We start from the raw sequence: 18774 nt of genomic DNA, 5'->3' as shown, positions 1-18774 counted from the left end.
ACATGCCTATAAATGAAAATTAACAAAATTGTTTTCTATTTCAAAAATTGTTTCATTTATTTCAATATTTAAGAATGTTATATATCCTTTAGTTGTAAAATTACAATAACATTATCTTTTATAATAGTTACATTCTTTTTGTATGCATCGAATGGATCCTCATAATTTTTGTTTAGTCTTTCAGTATGTGAAAAAGATCATATTTAAAATATCTTCGTCATTCATCCACGAAACGTTGATCTAAAAAATTATTCTTATATTGCATTCCATTAGTGTTTTTGAAATTATTATTATTTAAAATCATTGAATTATTTATTGTTCCAATTTATTTTGAAGTTATGCAAAAAACATGTCAAACATGTAATTTTAAGGAATAATTTAATACGAAAAAGCATCTATTATTAGTAAATATTTTGTTCGGTAATAGAATAGTAATAATAGTTCGGATATGCAAGTTCTACTGTATATTGAATTATTTTAAAAATTTCAATAGTGAAATTGAAATGAAAAAATATAGCTGTATATTCGTACAATTAGAATAAATGTCATCAGACTTAATATACTGAATAAATGTCATCAGAATAAATGTCATCATTAGAATAAATGTCATCAGACTTAATATACTGAAATATAATACATGATATGCTATTTTTTGAAACGAAAGTTTATGTTTTCAGTGGAAGTTCATTTTCTATTCTTATTATTAATTTGTTATTAATTTATTATTGTTACTATTATTATCAACAATAAATAATTAATATATTATATAATAATAATAATAATAAAAAAATTATATTCATTTTATTATTATTATACATGAATAAGAATTAATGCCTAGTATAATATTCGGTATGAATTATTGTGTTGAGTTCAAATATATTTATTACTATATTAGATATATTTATTAGGTATATATGTGTGTGTGTGTGTGTGTGTGTTCATTATGACTAACACATTTTTTGTTAGAACATTTTTCTTTCAGAAATAGTATATCTACGCACAGAAAAGTGATCAAGAAGAATTAATTGATTTTTATACCAATTTTAACATAACTAACTTTTGGCTAACAACTTTTATATTTCTGTAATGCTTCTTATATTAACACATGACATTAATTACAGCATAATTACATAAATAACTCTCCTTTCTTTTTTTGAAAAATGGATATCTTAAAAATCGTATACATCAGTATAAATAAGTACAATTGCAATTTACAGTTGAAAATTAACTTCCAGCTTGGATGTATGAAAAAAAAGTGTAAAAAAAGAAGCGTAAAAAAAATTAGATTAAATAGAACACGAGGACTGCTCGGTTAATTCCTAACACGTGAAATAAGAAATAAAAAAAGAAGAAGAACCAGAAGATTATCCGATTTACTTATCAGATCGATCAGATGCAGATTCTGTTGGAAAAGTATGACGTTTATTTACAAGATTGGAATAGTACCCATATATATTGTTTTCATTGAAACACTAGAAACGATTAGTGTACGTGTGTGTATTGATTCAGGATTAAATTTAGAATGAAATTTAAGCATGACTAAATTCGGAATATTTCAACTGTGAAAAATAAATTATTGATGCTGTATGGAATTGGTGTGTCAATAAGAAATTTTTAAAAATTGAATATTTTAATGAGGTATAGGCAACGTTAATTACTTGAGATTTCTATAGCTAATTATTATTCGAAGGTCTGGAATTAATTATAAATTTATACCGACAGAATAATACAAATATTTAAATTTCGTACGTATTTACCTAGACACGTGTGCACGCAGAAAATGCTCGAAATAACAAAAATAATGAAGAAATATATATTCAGTGCTAATTGTACAGAACATCCTGCAATTCAGAAACTGAAAAGCACTCGCAATTCTTAATTAAATGTACAATCCTACACGTTTTTTTAATTTCGAAACGATTTTATTATTCACAGTAACATACAAGCAATGACAGTGTGAACGTGGTCGCCAGAGAATCATGATACTCACGGTAAATAATTTTGAAATTAATCGAAAATTATTCTCATCGAAACGTTATACTGGGACGGACGTATATTGTTTTAAATGGATTCGCGTATAATTTCAAATGATTCACATTCGTGTTGAATGCACGTTAAAGGTATGATGTACTGTTTGCGAAACAAGCACGAAGGTTCAAAACGCCCCCCCGCGACGCGGCGAAACTTTTGAGCGTTGGTACATGCACGAGTATCGCGAACTCATAACGCGTCTGCGCGTAATAAGTCGATGCAATTTGTATGTTCTTTATTAGACGCATTTGTATTTGCTTAATTACATTGTTACGCCGTCGGCCATTACTTCGACGCGGCCGAGTTAATGTTAATGGGACGATAATACACTTTTCGTAGTCTGCTCCGCCGCCATTCAGTCTGCGTCTGAAACATGCACGCGCGAGTTTCTCTGAGCAAAATTACATCCTTTGAAAACGATAGCAGCTGGGCTAATGAATTTTCAGATTTCAAATGTTTTTCAAATTTTTCCTTCTATTTCACTGTTAACTGTTTAGGTTTTCAATATTTTCGGTTACGAAATTCGAACGAGAAATTGCGATTATTGATTCGACGTCGTTGAAATTATTATTCGGAAAAATTCATTCACCTATTAAGGCAATGGTGTATTATGATGTTGGAAATATATCAATTTTCATTTTCAAAATATATCGTTATAAACTTTAATAATGATGAATAATGATGAAAGTAAGATTGAATGAATTTTCGGAATTCTATTTTATAACTGTAGTTAGAAAATAAAATAATTGAAAAAAGATTGCGAATAAAATGTTGCGTTTATGTAACGTTGGTCTTTAATAGTTGGTTCTTTTATAGAAGTTTCCAATCAGGTTAGGAATTTTGCAAAATACTATTATTGTTTTCTTTCGATAAATTGTTATCTACGAACGTTTTCTATAAATGGAATAAAATTATCAGTTCAGAAATTTTATTAATATTTTATTATTATTAGAAATTTTATTAAAATTTTATTATTATTAGAAATTTTATTAATATTTTATTATTATTAGAAATTTTTATTAATATTTTATTATTATTAGAAATTTTATTAATATTTTATTATTATTAGAAATTTTATTAATATTTTATTATTATTAGAAATTTTATTAATACTTTATTATTTTATTATTATTAGATTATTTTTTATTAATATTTTATTATTTTATTATTATTAGAAATTTTATTAATATTTTATTATTTTATTATTATTAGATTTTTTATTAATATTTTATTATTTTATTATTATTAGATTTTTTATTAATATTTTATTATTTTATTATTATTAGAAATTTTATTATTTTAATATTTTTATTAATATTTCATTATTTTATAAATATTATCATTTTATTATTTTCATTTTTATTATTTTTTTAATGCTACTAACATTATTTTACTAATGCTACGGTTTTTTTTGATAATTTTGATAGATTTTATTTTATTAAGTAAATTTTTTTTTGAAGAATCGCAAAATCAAGGTCTTAAGATTTCATTCACTCTACTGAAAGAAAATTTAGAACGCAAAGTATAAACAAGGAAAAGTTAATGCTGCTTGTTAATGCTTCAATTATACTTCTTCATAACTTTTTTTCAAACTTTTCACAACTTCTTTAACATCTATATTCTACATCGACTACCTCGTTAGCTCTTAACTTACATCTTGTTATTTCAATTTATTTATAGATCGCAAAATATCAACGATAATTCTGATTCCAGCTCTTTAGTATTTTTTCTATTTTTTATGTCTATGTTCTTCGTTGATATATAATTTCTATCTTACTTCAATTCAGTAGTAAGTTTTAAATTGGTAATAATATGAGTTATCCTAATATGAAATACTTTCTTTTATGTACATATTTTAGCATAATTTACAAACTTAAATATCATGGTTTTTTAAAAGATTGTGTACTTTTCATATATTTATATACTTTAAACAGCTAGTCATATTTAAAATATAATAATAATTTAGAGAAATATTCGGCTCATGGTGTTCCTAATGATATTCATATATGCCTAATATAGAATAGCACATAATATCGAATTTACTCTTCTGAAGATGAATAACAAGGTGTAAATAATTATCTTTGTTTAAAAATAAAACAAAATTTATTATTTCTCATATAAAATTCAATGAAAAAAGTTACCAATCAAAATTAATTAATATATTTAAACTAACATCGGTATTTTGTTTTATAATGATCAATTATTATTAATCAAATTATATTTTGAGAGAATGAACACTTTTTTAGAGGATCTTACACGGTTCACATTTTCGATACTTAGTTCCATGTTGAGCTCTTTGGAGTATTCTATATTAGGAAAATTCTTGTTTGTGTGAAATTCTTGTTGAATTTGTTCCATGATGGTTACACAAATTTGATCATATTTGAAAGATAATCGTATTAAAATGAAATTGATGCACTATGTATGATATCAGTTTAAAAATTGGAGAATATCTAATAGTATTTTTAAAAAATGTAGATTTTTTTTAAATAATCGATTGTAAATTTCTTTATAGCTTCTGCATATGTTTATTATTAAAATAAATAACAAATATATAGATAGCATTTTATTAGATAGTAATGTCAAGATTTTTTAATATCATGGTATTCTACATAAAGCATCTATTCCATGTTAAGGCAATTCACCTTATAAAATATATTTAATGTATATTTTGTATTAAATAATATAATTTAATATAAATAATATATTTAACAGTTATTATTATTTAATAATATATATTGGATTGGCCAAAAAGTTGCATTGGCCAAATTGCATTTTTTCTAATAGATGGACATTTCAAAATGTAACCATCTTTATTTTAAATCACAGAAAATCATTGTGTAATCTGAAACCTGATTGTTCAAGCTTGCTTCAGAAAAAGAAAACGATTTCTGGCGACAATTTCAAAATGAAAAATAAAAAAGGAACATTTTCGTCATACTTTGCACTATTTTCGAAAAAAAAGGAACGCTGTGCAAACTCATAAAAAATTATTTGATATATTATCTCATATATATTTTTACGGTGAAGAAACTTTCAAATTACGGCAATGTTAGATTTGGTAAATTTCACTACTGACGAAGATATCAAATCGTCATTGGAACTTTCTTTCGTCGAAAAAGATAAAAATCTTTCTGAACGCAAAATCATGAAATTGCTTAAAATATGGCAAAAGATGATCGAACAAAATGGTCAATATATTTTCTAATAAATTTTTAGGAAATGTTCGCACACATAGCAAATGTTCTGAACTATCTAAAGGAAACTAACATCAACCATAAGATATAATCATCTAGAAAAGAAGGGAACAGTACCTAACTGTCGCTAATGATCAAAAGGTAGATGCGACGTTAATCATAAATTAAAAAAAAAAAAAAAGAAAGTTTTTATTTCTCATGAAACATTCGTCATTATTTGCACACAGAAAAACGCAATTGGCCAACCTAATATTTTGTGTATATATTGTATGTACATTTCACATCGATTTTTCTAGTTTGCACATGTCACAGCAATACCATTTATACAATGTGTAACCTATGGCCCTTGAGACATCTGCTACGTATCGATATCGTAACCGTAATACGCAGTTTATTACTTGCAATAACAAATAATATTTTGATTGATTTTTTCCCACGAGGAACTAGAAGGCTTTTAGCCAGCTTTGATAAGTGACTCGATCAAAATTGCTCGTTTTTTTTTTAAATGTACCGTTAACTATTTGAAGTTTACTCGCGTCTGCATACCACTTCCCATCGCTTTAACTTTCCACCCAAACATTCCACAACTTTTCCTATTTTCCCTACCCTAGTTAGAACTATTGCATTTGTACATTTTGCAACGTCGCAACACATTTTGTAACATCAAACACATTAAAGTTAGCATCATCAATCATTCAATTCAAATTATCCTTCGCGAGTTCAAGTACTCAACGAGCTGATTTTGGTTGCGAGGTTTAACATATCCGCACGACTTGTGTTTGGGTTTTCTTGGGATTTGTGTAATTTTTTATTTTAATATTAAATAGAAATAGTGTAACGGTAGCATTTTATTTATAAATATAAATATAATTAATATAATAAGTATAATTTTTATAAATATAATTAATATAATAAATATAATTTTTATAAATATAATTAATTGAGAGAAACTTGTGAAAGTAAATTGAAGAAATTTGGAATAAATCGTATTTCATTGTAACGTAAAAAAGTAAAAAATAAAGGAAATATAATGAAAGGATATAATATATAAAAAATATAATATAATATTTACATACGTATTTATAATTTATTATTAAATTTTTCAATTTAAAAATATGAAAAGTTAAGCACTAGTAATTACAAGTTAAAAAAGTATAAATTATTATACAATGAAGTAATCTGACTTTTCTCTAAATTTTCTCAAAAACTATCTACTGGTTAGAGAATTATATCTTTCTTTTAAACTTCCGCAAAATTTCATGTTTAATTAACAAAGTACCCAAATTTTCTTTCAAACAACCACAAAATAGAATTTAAATAGAGATTACTATTTCATCCTTTAAATACTATAACAAGTACAATACTTTACCACGGACATTTATTTTTTTATCTAGGTAAATACACAAATATCTGCACTCTAGTTATGACAGAATTAGCAGATTATCTTTATCTTTTATCTCTATTTGTACCTTTTATCTCAGCAAAATAACAAAAATTAGCCAAACAACAAAATATACAACGAAATACTATATAGACATATCTTTCACACGATATGAAAATCCTAGTATGTTCCATTGATTGCTTTGTGAACTCTCACCTTGATACTTCTACTAATTTGATTTACAAGAATGATAGAAAAGGACAAATAATTGATAGAAAACAGAGCAGTCAAAAGAAAGGAGAAGAACAAGATAATAACTTCAATAACTTTCAGTCGCAGTGACAGAAAGGAATTTGACAAATTTTCCAAATCTTTCTTTTCGCGCAATATCTGCTGGTAGTTATAAACGTAATATTACCGTCTCGTCGTGATCAACGTCTTCGCGGTGGTCGTGTTCGTTGTTGTCTGGCGTGGACAGAAAAGTTTCTCCGACACTTTCAACGCCCGCCGGCGAGATATACTTCAAGTTAGCGCGATGCATATCTAGAACCGTGCGAATTTCCACGAGTTCATCCTAATTAACAAGATGAAAATCATTTTCGTCTCCCTTTCGGTCGCGGCTCGGTTACAAGCAGAGGGCAGCGTTTTAATCGGTTTAATTTAATTTCGAGAAGCACGAACTCGTTCATGCGCCTTGTGTTATTATCACACTGCGAAATCTTGCTTTTTCCCACTTTTTCCAACCTACGCCACTCGGTGACACTCGGTGTTCGTTTCTTGCGACGAATACCGTTGAACGCGCAACCCCTCGAGCTGGATAGAGAAAGTTAAGTTGTCACGCGACCGCTGAATGAACATCGTGCGTCTTATCTGTGCGATTTTATTCTATCTATTAGCGTGATCATCGCGTTGTTAAAAATGTAATGAAAGATAACCCCCCCCCCCCCGCGATAACTGTTGTAATTGTGAAGATTGAGAATCCCATTTTCGGCAAGTAAAAAATGCGAGAAAGAATATTCGCCTGTAATAGTTCTACTAATTCCTCGAATTAACTGCTATCTAAAAGTAACTGTATCGATCTTTTACATCGACGTTGCAAATTTAGTTTTATCGGATTTTAAATTAAGGTCAATAGTAGTTAAGAAATAGCTTCATTCGTATATATTTCGAGAGTAAAATATAACATAACATAAATGAAAGTGTTTGTGTGTTTTGAAAATGACTTATGATAATTAGAGATTTGTTTTTTTGAGACTCATTAGAGATTTTTTTTTTTTCATAAATGCATACAAAAGGAGAAATTTCTTTTATTATTCTTTACACATTGCATACGAAAGAAAATTTCATATATTTATAAATTTCATTTCATATATTTTTCATAAATGCATACAAAAAGAAAATTTCTTTTATTATTCTTTACACATTGATCGTAATCGTTAATCATCAATCAGATTACGTTTTGCCTAACTCTGACTACGTGCATGACTTCTCTAGTCTGTCTGTGTTTAAATTATATTTATATTATTATTTATTACCAAGTAAAATATTATCATATCATACGTCTATAGAGAACTTTAGCAATTACGAAGAACTATAAAACGAATATTTTTACATTTTTTAATACTTACACTTTGCATCTTAATTCACTTTTAGAAACTAAAAAAATGTAATATTAATGTTAAAAACTCTAATATATTTAAACTGTGACAGTTGATGTCAATTTTTCACAAATTGATTATTTAACAAATATTGTCTTTGTTCATAGTCGAACATTATTTACAATCTTTACACACTTTAACGTGTGATCAAAAGATTTTCTCCACTTACTAGATTTTATCAACGAGAAGTTTTGTAACACGTCTCATCATTTAAGAAAAAAAAAAAAAAAAGATACATCGTGAAAGAAACTAGTTTGAGATATAACTTGAAAGGTGAACTTAATTTTATTTTTGCATCGACTAATTGATTTTAAATACATGTATGGCTATCATGTATGTTTCTCCAGCTAGATTTCAAAGTTATGGCGCGACGTCCTCTACAAAGTTCAATGTTTAAAAACCGTACGGGGCGTTTATGAAACAACTAAAATAGAATTTTGCAAGCCAACATCGTTTAATAATTAGTCGTCCCGTCAACATAAACAGTATACACTTTTTAAAAATTTTATTCGCATTTCGCGTCCGGAGGGATGTAACGTTTTGGTGAAACTTTAAATTAAAAGAGTGGAAAAATTACGATGGTAAATTTAATCGGAGAAAAATTGCACTCCTACCGAATTTTTTTGTCATTTTCACCTTCCCTCCTCTATTTCATTTGAAAAATTTTTCTGCAAAGAATATCTTTATTTATCCAATGGAAATTTTATTTCCGTTGACTGTCACGAAGAATCGACGTGAATCTATTAATAGTGATATCCAGACTGCGGATCTTTATGGAAATTAATACTTTTGAGAGTATAATTAAAAATGTAGAATTTAGGTAGAAAATTATTTTACAAATCAAATGTTGGAAATACCAACATGCGCATTCTATAAATGTATAAAAATTCGCAGTCTGTTCGCGAAATGAAGAAAAATTGACATTTGTCTTTTAAAACTTATGGCATTCTACTGTTAACTTACGATGTAACAACATGAACCTCCAAATATATGTTATATTTTCTTCGAAAATCTAATTCGTAATTTAATAGAAAATTTTAAACCTAAATTTTTTAAAAATTTGGTAAACCAATAAGTTTGTAGTGAGAATGGAAGTAAAAGAAAATTAATTTAATTGAATTCGACGTATGAAAGTAAGTAAGAATTTTTTGGTAACGTTAGAGATTATAAGTGAATTAATAAACTGAAATCTATTGAACGAAAATTTCACGCATATTCCTCTTGTTTGCTTTTACGCATCCATAATTTACAAATGAAATATTTATATCTTCATCTTTTACTACTATCATGAAATAACATTCATTACAAAATATGCATACTGCACCAGAGTTATCATTTCATAAGAAATCTCAATAAATGATTTCAATAATATCAGGGTATATAATATGATTTCAATAATATTCAATAACATGTGTTTTTTACTTCCTATTTGAGTATCAATGTGTATATCATTATATTTGAAAATATAATATGTTTTCAAATACGCGCGCGCGTGTGTGTGTGTGTATCTGAATATACATATACATACATTTATATTTGAAAATGTCAAGAATTAAATGATCTTATTTATCGGATACATCCCAAAACATAATTCTTTAACTTTTTCAAAAAAACAATTTTTTTTTTAATTTTCACGATGCAAGTAATAATTATACTAATATAAACATGTCTTAATATATCTATAGTTAATAAAGAGGGAATGACCACCCTAGATACATCTGTCAGGAATATAGAAATCATAAAGAGATCAATAGTAAAACTGCAAATGACAAGTTGTAGATTATAAAATTTCATTGCATATACAATTTTTACAATTTACAATTCCATGTCAGACAATGTTTGTTAACTTGTAATAAGATAACTTGTAATTTGCCACTTTTGAAATTTCACTGATAATATTAATTCAACTATATTATGAATACTATGCATTACGAAAGCATTTGCGTATAAATTATGATACATATAAATTCATCAATTTGCTTTCATTATACATTGGTGAGTTTTTTTCTAATTTTATTAATATGTTAATTTATCAATAAATTATATTAATAATTAAAATATTATTAATATTAATTATAATACGATACTATGAACGAGGGATTTCTTATAGCAATACCTATTAATTATTATTTATTTTTTTAATTAATATTATTTTTTAATCATTTATTTTTGTTCTTTTTTTTCTGTTTTGAATTATAATAGATATTATCTCGTTAGACACATATAACTTTATGGCACTGGATGAAAACAATAATAGTATTTGTGTGATAGCAAAATATTCCAACGTTGCAAAAAGTTAAGTTAAAATTAAATGTGATGTTTGATTTAATTTTACGTTATAGTCGGGTTTCACACTTTCGAGTAGCTGCGTGAATCGACATCGAGCTACTTCGAAGTAAAAAAATGATAAATTTTTCATTCAGCCAATAATGTGCGGAGAATAGATAGCAAGTGTTCAATTTTATTCTTTGAATTTTTAATATACGTACCTTCTCTAGATGGATTCGGATTTCGTAACGAAGTCTTATAAAAAATTTAACACGAAAATTATTTAAGTAGAGTTAGTACTTTTTATGAACTTCTGAGAGTTCCATGATTTTCTAATAATTTAAAATTAAGTAGATAAGCACTGGAATAAATTATACATATGTAACATGAGAAAGAAATATAAATATAAATCTCCAATTGTTCAGCTGTTTCTTCAAATCACGAATAGGAAGCAAAAGGAATTTTGATACATAATTTTAATGTTCTAACTTTCATACACACATACATTAAGCGGACAGAACAGTTTGACGGGCTTAAAAATTATGAATATTTTGGAGGGCTGGTAAAAAGTACATATTTGATTAACATGAGCTTCCGTGGTTTATTTTAACACATTATGAACTATAAAAAGCAACATTAGAAAAGAAAAAAAGAGGGCTCTTATATAACTTTTCAACGGCATCCTTTTACATAACTTTTTTCTACATTGCCTATCGGTGTGCATGATTCCAGCCAAACAGGATTGGTTGCAATAAAAAGGCAAAAAAGATTCAAAAATAAACAATATTCTCTAGGAATTGGACGATCCAACATTTTCATTTCTGTAAAAATTATGAAAATAGCAGCTTGTTTTCTGATGTATCGAATTTATGCCAAAAATTTCTACGCTTTTGATTTATATTTTTCGAAATTATCAAAAATAGAAAAATGTTCGATCGTCAATTCCTAGTAAGTATTACACTAAAGATACTTACCAAGTTTCACAGTAATCGGTTGGTTAGATTCCGAGATATCTTGCACACCGTTTCTAAAAACCTAGTTTCGAGAAATACGCGTTTAAAGTTTCAAAACGTCATTTCTCATATGTATCCTTTACTTTCTTTTTTCACTTATATATCGCGGCTTACAGTTCTTACAATTCACAACTAAATTGAATCCAAGTCCCCTAATATTCGATTCACCAAAAGTAATATTTGAATCACACGATTTACACTTTATAATATTGCTCAAAGTTGTAAATAGTGATACAAATTCAATTATTCTCTATCTACACTTTATAATAATTATATAATTATATAATTATTCTCTATTTACACTTTATAATACTGCTCAAAGTTGTAAATAGTGATACAAATTCAATTATTCTCTATCTACACTTTATAATAATTATATAATTATTCTCTATTTACACTTTATAATACTGCTCAAAGTTGTAAATAGTGATACAAATTCAATTATTCTCTATCTACACTTTATAATAATTATATAATTATTCCCTATTTACACTTTATAATACTGCTCAAAGTTGTAAATATTGATACAAATTCAATTATTCTCTATCTACACTTTATAATAATTACATAATTATTCTCTATTTACACTTTATAATACTGCTCAAAGTTGTAAATAGTGATACAAATTCAATTATTCTCTATCTACACTTTATAATAATTACATAATTATTCTCTATTTACACTTTATAATACTGCTCAAAGTTGTAAATAGTGATGCAAAATTCAATTATTCTCTATCTACACTTTATAATAATTATATAATTATTCTCTGCCTACACTTTATAATAATTATATAATTATATAATTATTCTCTATTTACACTTTATAATACTGCTCAAAGTCGTAAATAGTGATATAAATTCAATTATTCTCTATCTGCGGATTTATTATTATAAATAAATCGTTTTAAAGGCTAGGGTTTTGTATCTTATTTCCAAGACTTCAAACTACTATTTAAAACAAAATAAAACGAAAAAAATCGATTTTTTGAAAATTTCAAACTGTCCCGACCCCTTAATGAATCTTCTTTATTAATTTCGATAATTAATAAAGTGTCAAACCTATTTTATATACAACCTATTTATATTTCTTTGACATGTATTTAGTTTCACACAAATTGAACAGAAATACGAAGTAATTTGTCTCACTTCGTATTTTGTCTGTAATATCGTCGAAACATTGCGAAATCTTTTTACATCTTACCTCAGGTTTTAGCAGTTTGTTGATACAATTTATTCTACTACACAGAATCTCCAACTCCAGACGTTCCTTTCCAAGCTGTCGAAATATAGAGAACTTAAGTCGCGTAACTTTAAAGGGAGGAGAAATTTATTCGTGAATGCAAGAACCCACCATTTTCTTCGCCTTTTCCTGAAACACGTCGGTCTGCTGCAGCTGGAAATCAGAAAGCAATTTACCATTTACCGTAACCGTATTGTTGCCAGCCTGAGACTCTGAAGCTATCCCAAAAACAAAACAACGAAATGCACTTTCGGCACGGTGCACCGACTCGAAACAAACTCACGTGCTTATGAATACAATTGTAGATCGGTCTGATGTCCGCCATGCTTCTCCTCCGCGGGATTTTCTGTAAATTACGCGCAATTACTAATACCCCGCCTCGAGATTAATTCCGGACATTATTATTCGCAAATACCTTGTCTGCCTCTTTCTGCAATTCCAGAAAGTTCTTCTGATTCGCGACGGTCGCTTTTGCACTCTGAAATCGACGCACGCCGATTAATAATTTATTGTCAGAGGTGTGTAGATTGTCATTAGTAGATTTTTGTGCATCTATGGGAAACTTTGAATACGTGAAAATTGCACATAATCTACGTAATGTGAAAAAAATTTATAAAATATCTAGAGAACAGTGCTCTCTATATAATACTTGATACGTGAAATAAATGTTTCTTTATCATACTCTAAAAAGATACAAATTTGCAAAGGTGAAAATGTGCAGTCTGGTTGTTAGATTTGTTGAAAAAGTTTGTTGAAAAGCAGTTGGTCAGACTGATTAACTTTATCGAAATAAATCATTTGCTTGTTAGATATTTGATTCTTAGAGTTTCATATTGAAATATAGAAATAAAAATAATACGACGTATTTCAATTTTAAAAATAGAAGATGAATAGTTGTTGAATAAAAAAAAAATTTAATTCGCGTTTTTAATTGACGTCATCATTTTTATGAATGCTTAGTAATAACGTTACTCAGATCGTTTAATTATCTAGAATTAAAAGTGAATGAGTACGATTCGTTTAATCTTATATCTTATGAAATGAAAATGTTTGAAAATGATTCTGTCTTCTTAATAAGTGCTACATATAAGCAATAGTTTATCAAAGACGTCAAAATATTTAAATTAAAAAAAAGAGAAGGAAAATTTTCAAGTTCCGAAAATATCTAAACTTAATGCAGTGAATGTAAGTAAAAGTACATGATATTAGGTACATATAGAATACTGATGGTACAAGCCAAAAGGAGATGAATTTGTATGAAAAAATAAATTGTAAACGAAGAATAAATTTTTAATTTTCATTTAAAGTCTCGTTTTTATTTTTAAAATCAAGTTTGAAAATTAACTAACTGTACTTGAATTTAGCTGAATATAATACTGAACTGATCAGAAATAAGTAGAATAATTGAAAATAAATCAAAATTGCAGAGTACAATTTTTTCACAAGACTCTTGCTAGATTTATTTTTAACTAATCTTAGTCAAACTTTCTTTGCTTGAAAATGAGACCTTAAACGGAAAAATTTTTATTTTACATTTTTTGTTTATTTTCGTAGGTAGAGCAGTTCCTATCTTAATCAGGATTCAAAATTAACGAAATTCAAATGTAATGGATAAATTTTCAAACTTGGTTTTCTCAAAAATAATAACTTAAAAGGAAAAAATTTTATTTTTTATTTTGATATATTTTTTCATGTAGAATCGTGCTCTTTTCGATTGTACCTTCAATGTACTGAATATCCTGTATACTATATATAAAATATATAATTTTGTCTTTGGAATGATACATTTCATCACGCTCTTTAACTTTTAACTATAAATATCTTTGCATTTTTGTAATTACTGTAGATGAATATTTGATATTTCATTTATTACATGACTACTTTATGAAATTTAATTCAACACAATTATTTTGTTTAATAATACTGTACGCCGAGGATTTTCAACAATTCAGATTATTCAGAATCTCCATCAAATTGTAGAAATCATATAAAGGTTCAAATTTCCTAAATACGAGTGTTCTATGATTATTTCATCATTGTTGTTTCAAATTCATAATGCTTTTATAATATTCAGTTGAAGATTTCAAGTATGATTACAAGTTTTTTTTACATATTTATTATGATAAAAAATTTAACAGTGAATATAATAGTACAAATGAAAATAAAACTACCCGATTTAATATTTTTCAACGTAGTAAATTTGTATGTGATAAATTATGATTGTAGTTGTAACAAATTAGATCTTTAATTTGTGTATTTGTCATGAATTAATGGGTAAAAGGAAATTCTCATTTTTAATTGTTATCATTTCTCAATTTCTAAATTTTTCAATATTTCAATATTTACAGATTTAATTTCTTAATTTCTAAATTTTTCAATATTTCAATATTTACAGATTTAATTTCTCAATTTCTAAATTTTTCAATATTTCAATATTTACAGATTTAATTTCTTAATTTCTAAATTTTTCAATATTTCAATATTTACAGATTTAATTTCTTAATTTCTAAATTTTTCAATATTTCAATATTTATAGATTTTTTCATTAGAAAGGTATGAGAGTTGTAGAAAGCAAATGAAATAAAGTGTAAAAAGTATATTAAAGTTACAAAATGATGTGAAACAAATCTTTAGACTTTAACGTAATATAACGATATATATCCAGTTACATTTCTAATAATAGGATCGTTAAGAAACTGTAAGACAGAAATTAATTTGCAGAAAGTTTGAGCCGAAGCACTCCTTAAAAGGTGAAGAATATCCCGAATTGAATGGGAAGAGTGTGCTGCAAAATAAAGTCGAACATGCTCGACGTGCTAGCAACTTCGTGCTTGATCAAATTAACCTTTCTTGCCGTTCAACGTCGATAAAAACTTTCGATCTTTCCGCTAATCAGAGCACTGAAAAGGGAGGACGAGCAAGAGGGAGAAAAGAAAAAAATAAATGATGCAAACGAACAAATGCAAGACACCTTGTCGGCGATATTTTCTCGTCTGTTATCGATCCGTCTGCCTTCCGTTCACCCAGACGAATTAACCGGCCACGACCTAACGGAACAATTGCAACGTAACAAAGCATTAAATCGCAAAATAAAACGTTATTTGTTCCGTTTACACTGTAATACAATTTTATCTATTTGTAGCTTTTAACTTTTTTTCCATTGTTAATGATGTGTATGAGAGGAATCAATATATCAGATATGTATGTAAAATCGTTTTATAAATATGCATCTTCTCTCAGATATATTTTATAATATTATAAAATATTATGAAATATAACATATTTATATTTTATAAATAACAAAACAGACACAAATCAATATATAGAAAATATATATTATATATGGATGTATATGGAAAACTTCTGTTGCATATTTTTAATTAATATAATTATATGAATTCTATCATTTGTGACGAATGTTAGCGGTGTTTTAGAGACTTTAGTAATTTTCTATGGAATTGTATTAAATTGTTGTGTGTTATTATTGTTTAATTGTTCATTTTTTATTTTCAATAATCTGTCGTCGTAAATAACATAATGCTTTATTAAGGTGATATTCTCAAGGCGAAAGAAACGTAAACTATATTAAATTGAACGAACCAATAGGAAATTATATCCCTCAGAGGAATTTCTATATTTTGTGTGATGATTGTTATTGTTATTTACTCTAATGTTATTGTTATTTACTCTAATCACATTAAAGATTTTACACATATTTGTTTCTTTCGTAACAATTTGTATTGTAACATTGATTTAAAATTATTGTGCATTTAATTGTAAGAAATGCCACAAAAGAAATATTATAGAAGCTCATAGAGAATTCAAAGGGAAGTTTTTGTACAGTTAAAGAGCATGAAAAACGTTTTCAGAAAATTTACAAATTTCTAATTTAGAAATTTTCTGAAGAGATGTTTGGGCAAAAGATGTTCAAGGCTGGTGGTGAAATTATTTTATTCGAAATTGATGATCACGGGACGTTATTGACACAATCTGTTAATAAACAAATACTCAGAAACATGAGCGAAAAATAGTAATATTATAGAATAGTAGATTGTATTGAATTAGTAGAATTATTAATAACTTGAAATAATTCTGTAATATTAATGGTGATAATATAATATTAATAATAATAATGTATAGGCAATTTTACGCGAAATTGCATCGTCAAATTTGTTTGAAAAGTATTCTATTGTTATTAAATAATTAGTAGGGGCGATTTTATTGATTTTATGACGTTGAAATACGTTGTCATGGTCATTATTCTTTTTATGTATGTAGTTTTTTAGGATTAGATTTAAATTAAATTGAAATTTGCTTAAATTTACTAGTATATTTTATTGTTAATGCTATACAATTGGAAATATTTCTGTCATTATACTGAAAACTGCCTTTTGCTGGTCTGTGATTTATCTATTCCAAATCAATACCAATGCTTCTACTTAAAAAGATCTACTTAAAATCTACTTAAAATACTTTTACTTAAAATCATATTTTAGAATAAATATATCGGATTTAGGATAGAATAGAAATATTGGTTTAGGCTAGAACAATGCGCAGCTTGCAACGATGTTATCATGATGAAACAATTCTTAAAAGAAAAAAATTGTCAGATGGATTAAAGTGTCATCTATATTCTCAAATATAATGTTAGAAATTTAAAAATTGAAATCAGGGTGAAGTTTAGTTTCTAATTATAGGACAACCGTGATGGGTTCATCTTTATCAAAATGCACATTTTGAAAAATAGTGTACAAAAGTATTGATTTCTGTTTTTATATAGATTTCAATAAAAGAAATTATAGATTCACATACCGATTGAATTAAGAATGATCAATTACAGAACGCTGCATTGAGTTAAAAGGTATATTAAAAGGAAATATCTCGGAAATTAAGGCCAAGTAGATTTTACGAAATGCAATTAAACTTAATATTTACATATATTATATTGAACGACGTTACGTCGTGTATACAATTAGGCATAAATGTGACCTACGATGAGTTTAGTCGAATATTTGAAAAATAAAAAAACAGAAATACTAAAAAGTGTGGAAAAAGCATATAAAGAAATAAATATAATCATATGCTGATTATTTGCATGAGGCTATAATATTATCGGTGATTGTGATATTAATACGTTAAATGGTAACATTAGAGTTATCAGTGACACCGTGTCAATATTGTATTTATATTTAATTATAAATAAGATAATTATAATTCTACTCTATAATTATCTTATGTAGATAAGATAGATATTTATATAAATATAAATACAATAATGTAGATAATAATAAATATAAATATAATAATGTAGACAAGATGTATTTGCATAAATTCATTGCGCCAATTAATGTGTTAAATTCTTTTTGTTTCGCAAAAAGAACGCTTGCCATGAAAATATGCAGAAACCCGAACTCACCACAAGTGAACAGACGATAACGATCAACGTCATGAGCAAAGTGACGAACGTAACAACACCACATAATGGACCCAAGTCAAACATGTGTCTCAATTTGGCATCAGCCAGCAGATACTGATACAACTGAAACCAAAAGAAGAAAAAAAGAAAAAAAAAAAGATTATTCCCATTGGAAGCAAGGTTAGTTTATACTTATGTCATTTGATTTTCCTCATTCATTAACGCCAATTGAAGCGAAGATAATTATTGTTTACGAACCAGCCATTGGGGGCCAGAGTTATAAGATCTGTAGTATTTGCGGAGTTTTGTGATTTCCATGATCGTTTCGAGTTACGATACCACGAAGACGATAATTCGTCACGATTGTTAGAGGCATCACGTGAATTTGGACGGGCCACGCGAGTCGAAAAAAAAAAAAGAACTGACAGTTTTGGCGGATCGTTTGACCGAAAATGGTCGACGCGTTTCCCCTGACTCCTGACCCTCCGTGTTACTCCTCCCATCTTCGATATTCATATATATATATACAGGATGGTCCACGTACCAACTTGCACCTCCCATAATTTCC

General features: G+C 27.0%; 1 protein-coding gene across 1 annotated transcript; it reads right to left on the bottom strand.

The window, feature by feature from the left end:
• Positions 1-2287: 2287 nt before the first annotated feature.
• LOC122530091 lies at positions 2288-18524 on the bottom strand. The gene is made up of 7 exons (XM_043656751.1): positions 18465-18524; positions 18207-18329; positions 13206-13268; positions 13074-13136; positions 12902-12943; positions 12752-12826; positions 2288-2397 (listed from the first exon to the last, which is right to left on the bottom strand). The coding sequence occupies exons 1-7, from the start codon at positions 18522-18524 to the stop codon at positions 2317-2319; spliced, it is 507 nt and encodes a 168-aa protein (XP_043512686.1). The 3' UTR covers positions 2288-2316.
• Positions 18525-18774: the final 250 nt, after the last annotated feature.

Source organism: Frieseomelitta varia, unplaced genomic scaffold (genome assembly GCF_011392965.1).
Source record: "Frieseomelitta varia isolate USP_RPSP 00005682 unplaced genomic scaffold, Fvar_1.2 scaffold_326, whole genome shotgun sequence".
Classification (NCBI taxonomy): Eukaryota; Metazoa; Arthropoda; class Insecta; order Hymenoptera; family Apidae; genus Frieseomelitta; species Frieseomelitta varia.
The sequence above is the reverse complement of the archived record's forward strand: the minus strand, read 5'-3'. Positions and strand labels throughout refer to the sequence as shown.

What these genes read in the sequence shown, in the direction of transcription:
- LOC122530091 (XM_043656751.1), bottom strand. Translation starts at nt 18,524, where the DNA reads ATGGAAATCACAAAACTCCGCAAATACTACAGATCTTATAACTCTGGC. An exon ending in TGCAGAAAGAGGCAGACAAG is followed by an intron (nt 13,137 to 13,205) that starts GTATTTGCGAAT and finishes CGTAATTTACAG; the next exon opens with AAAATCCCGCGGAGGAGAAG. An exon ending in ACAATTGTATTCATAAGCAC is followed by an intron (nt 12,944 to 13,073) that starts GTGAGTTTGTTT and finishes TCTGATTTCCAG; the next exon opens with CTGCAGCAGACCGACGTGTT.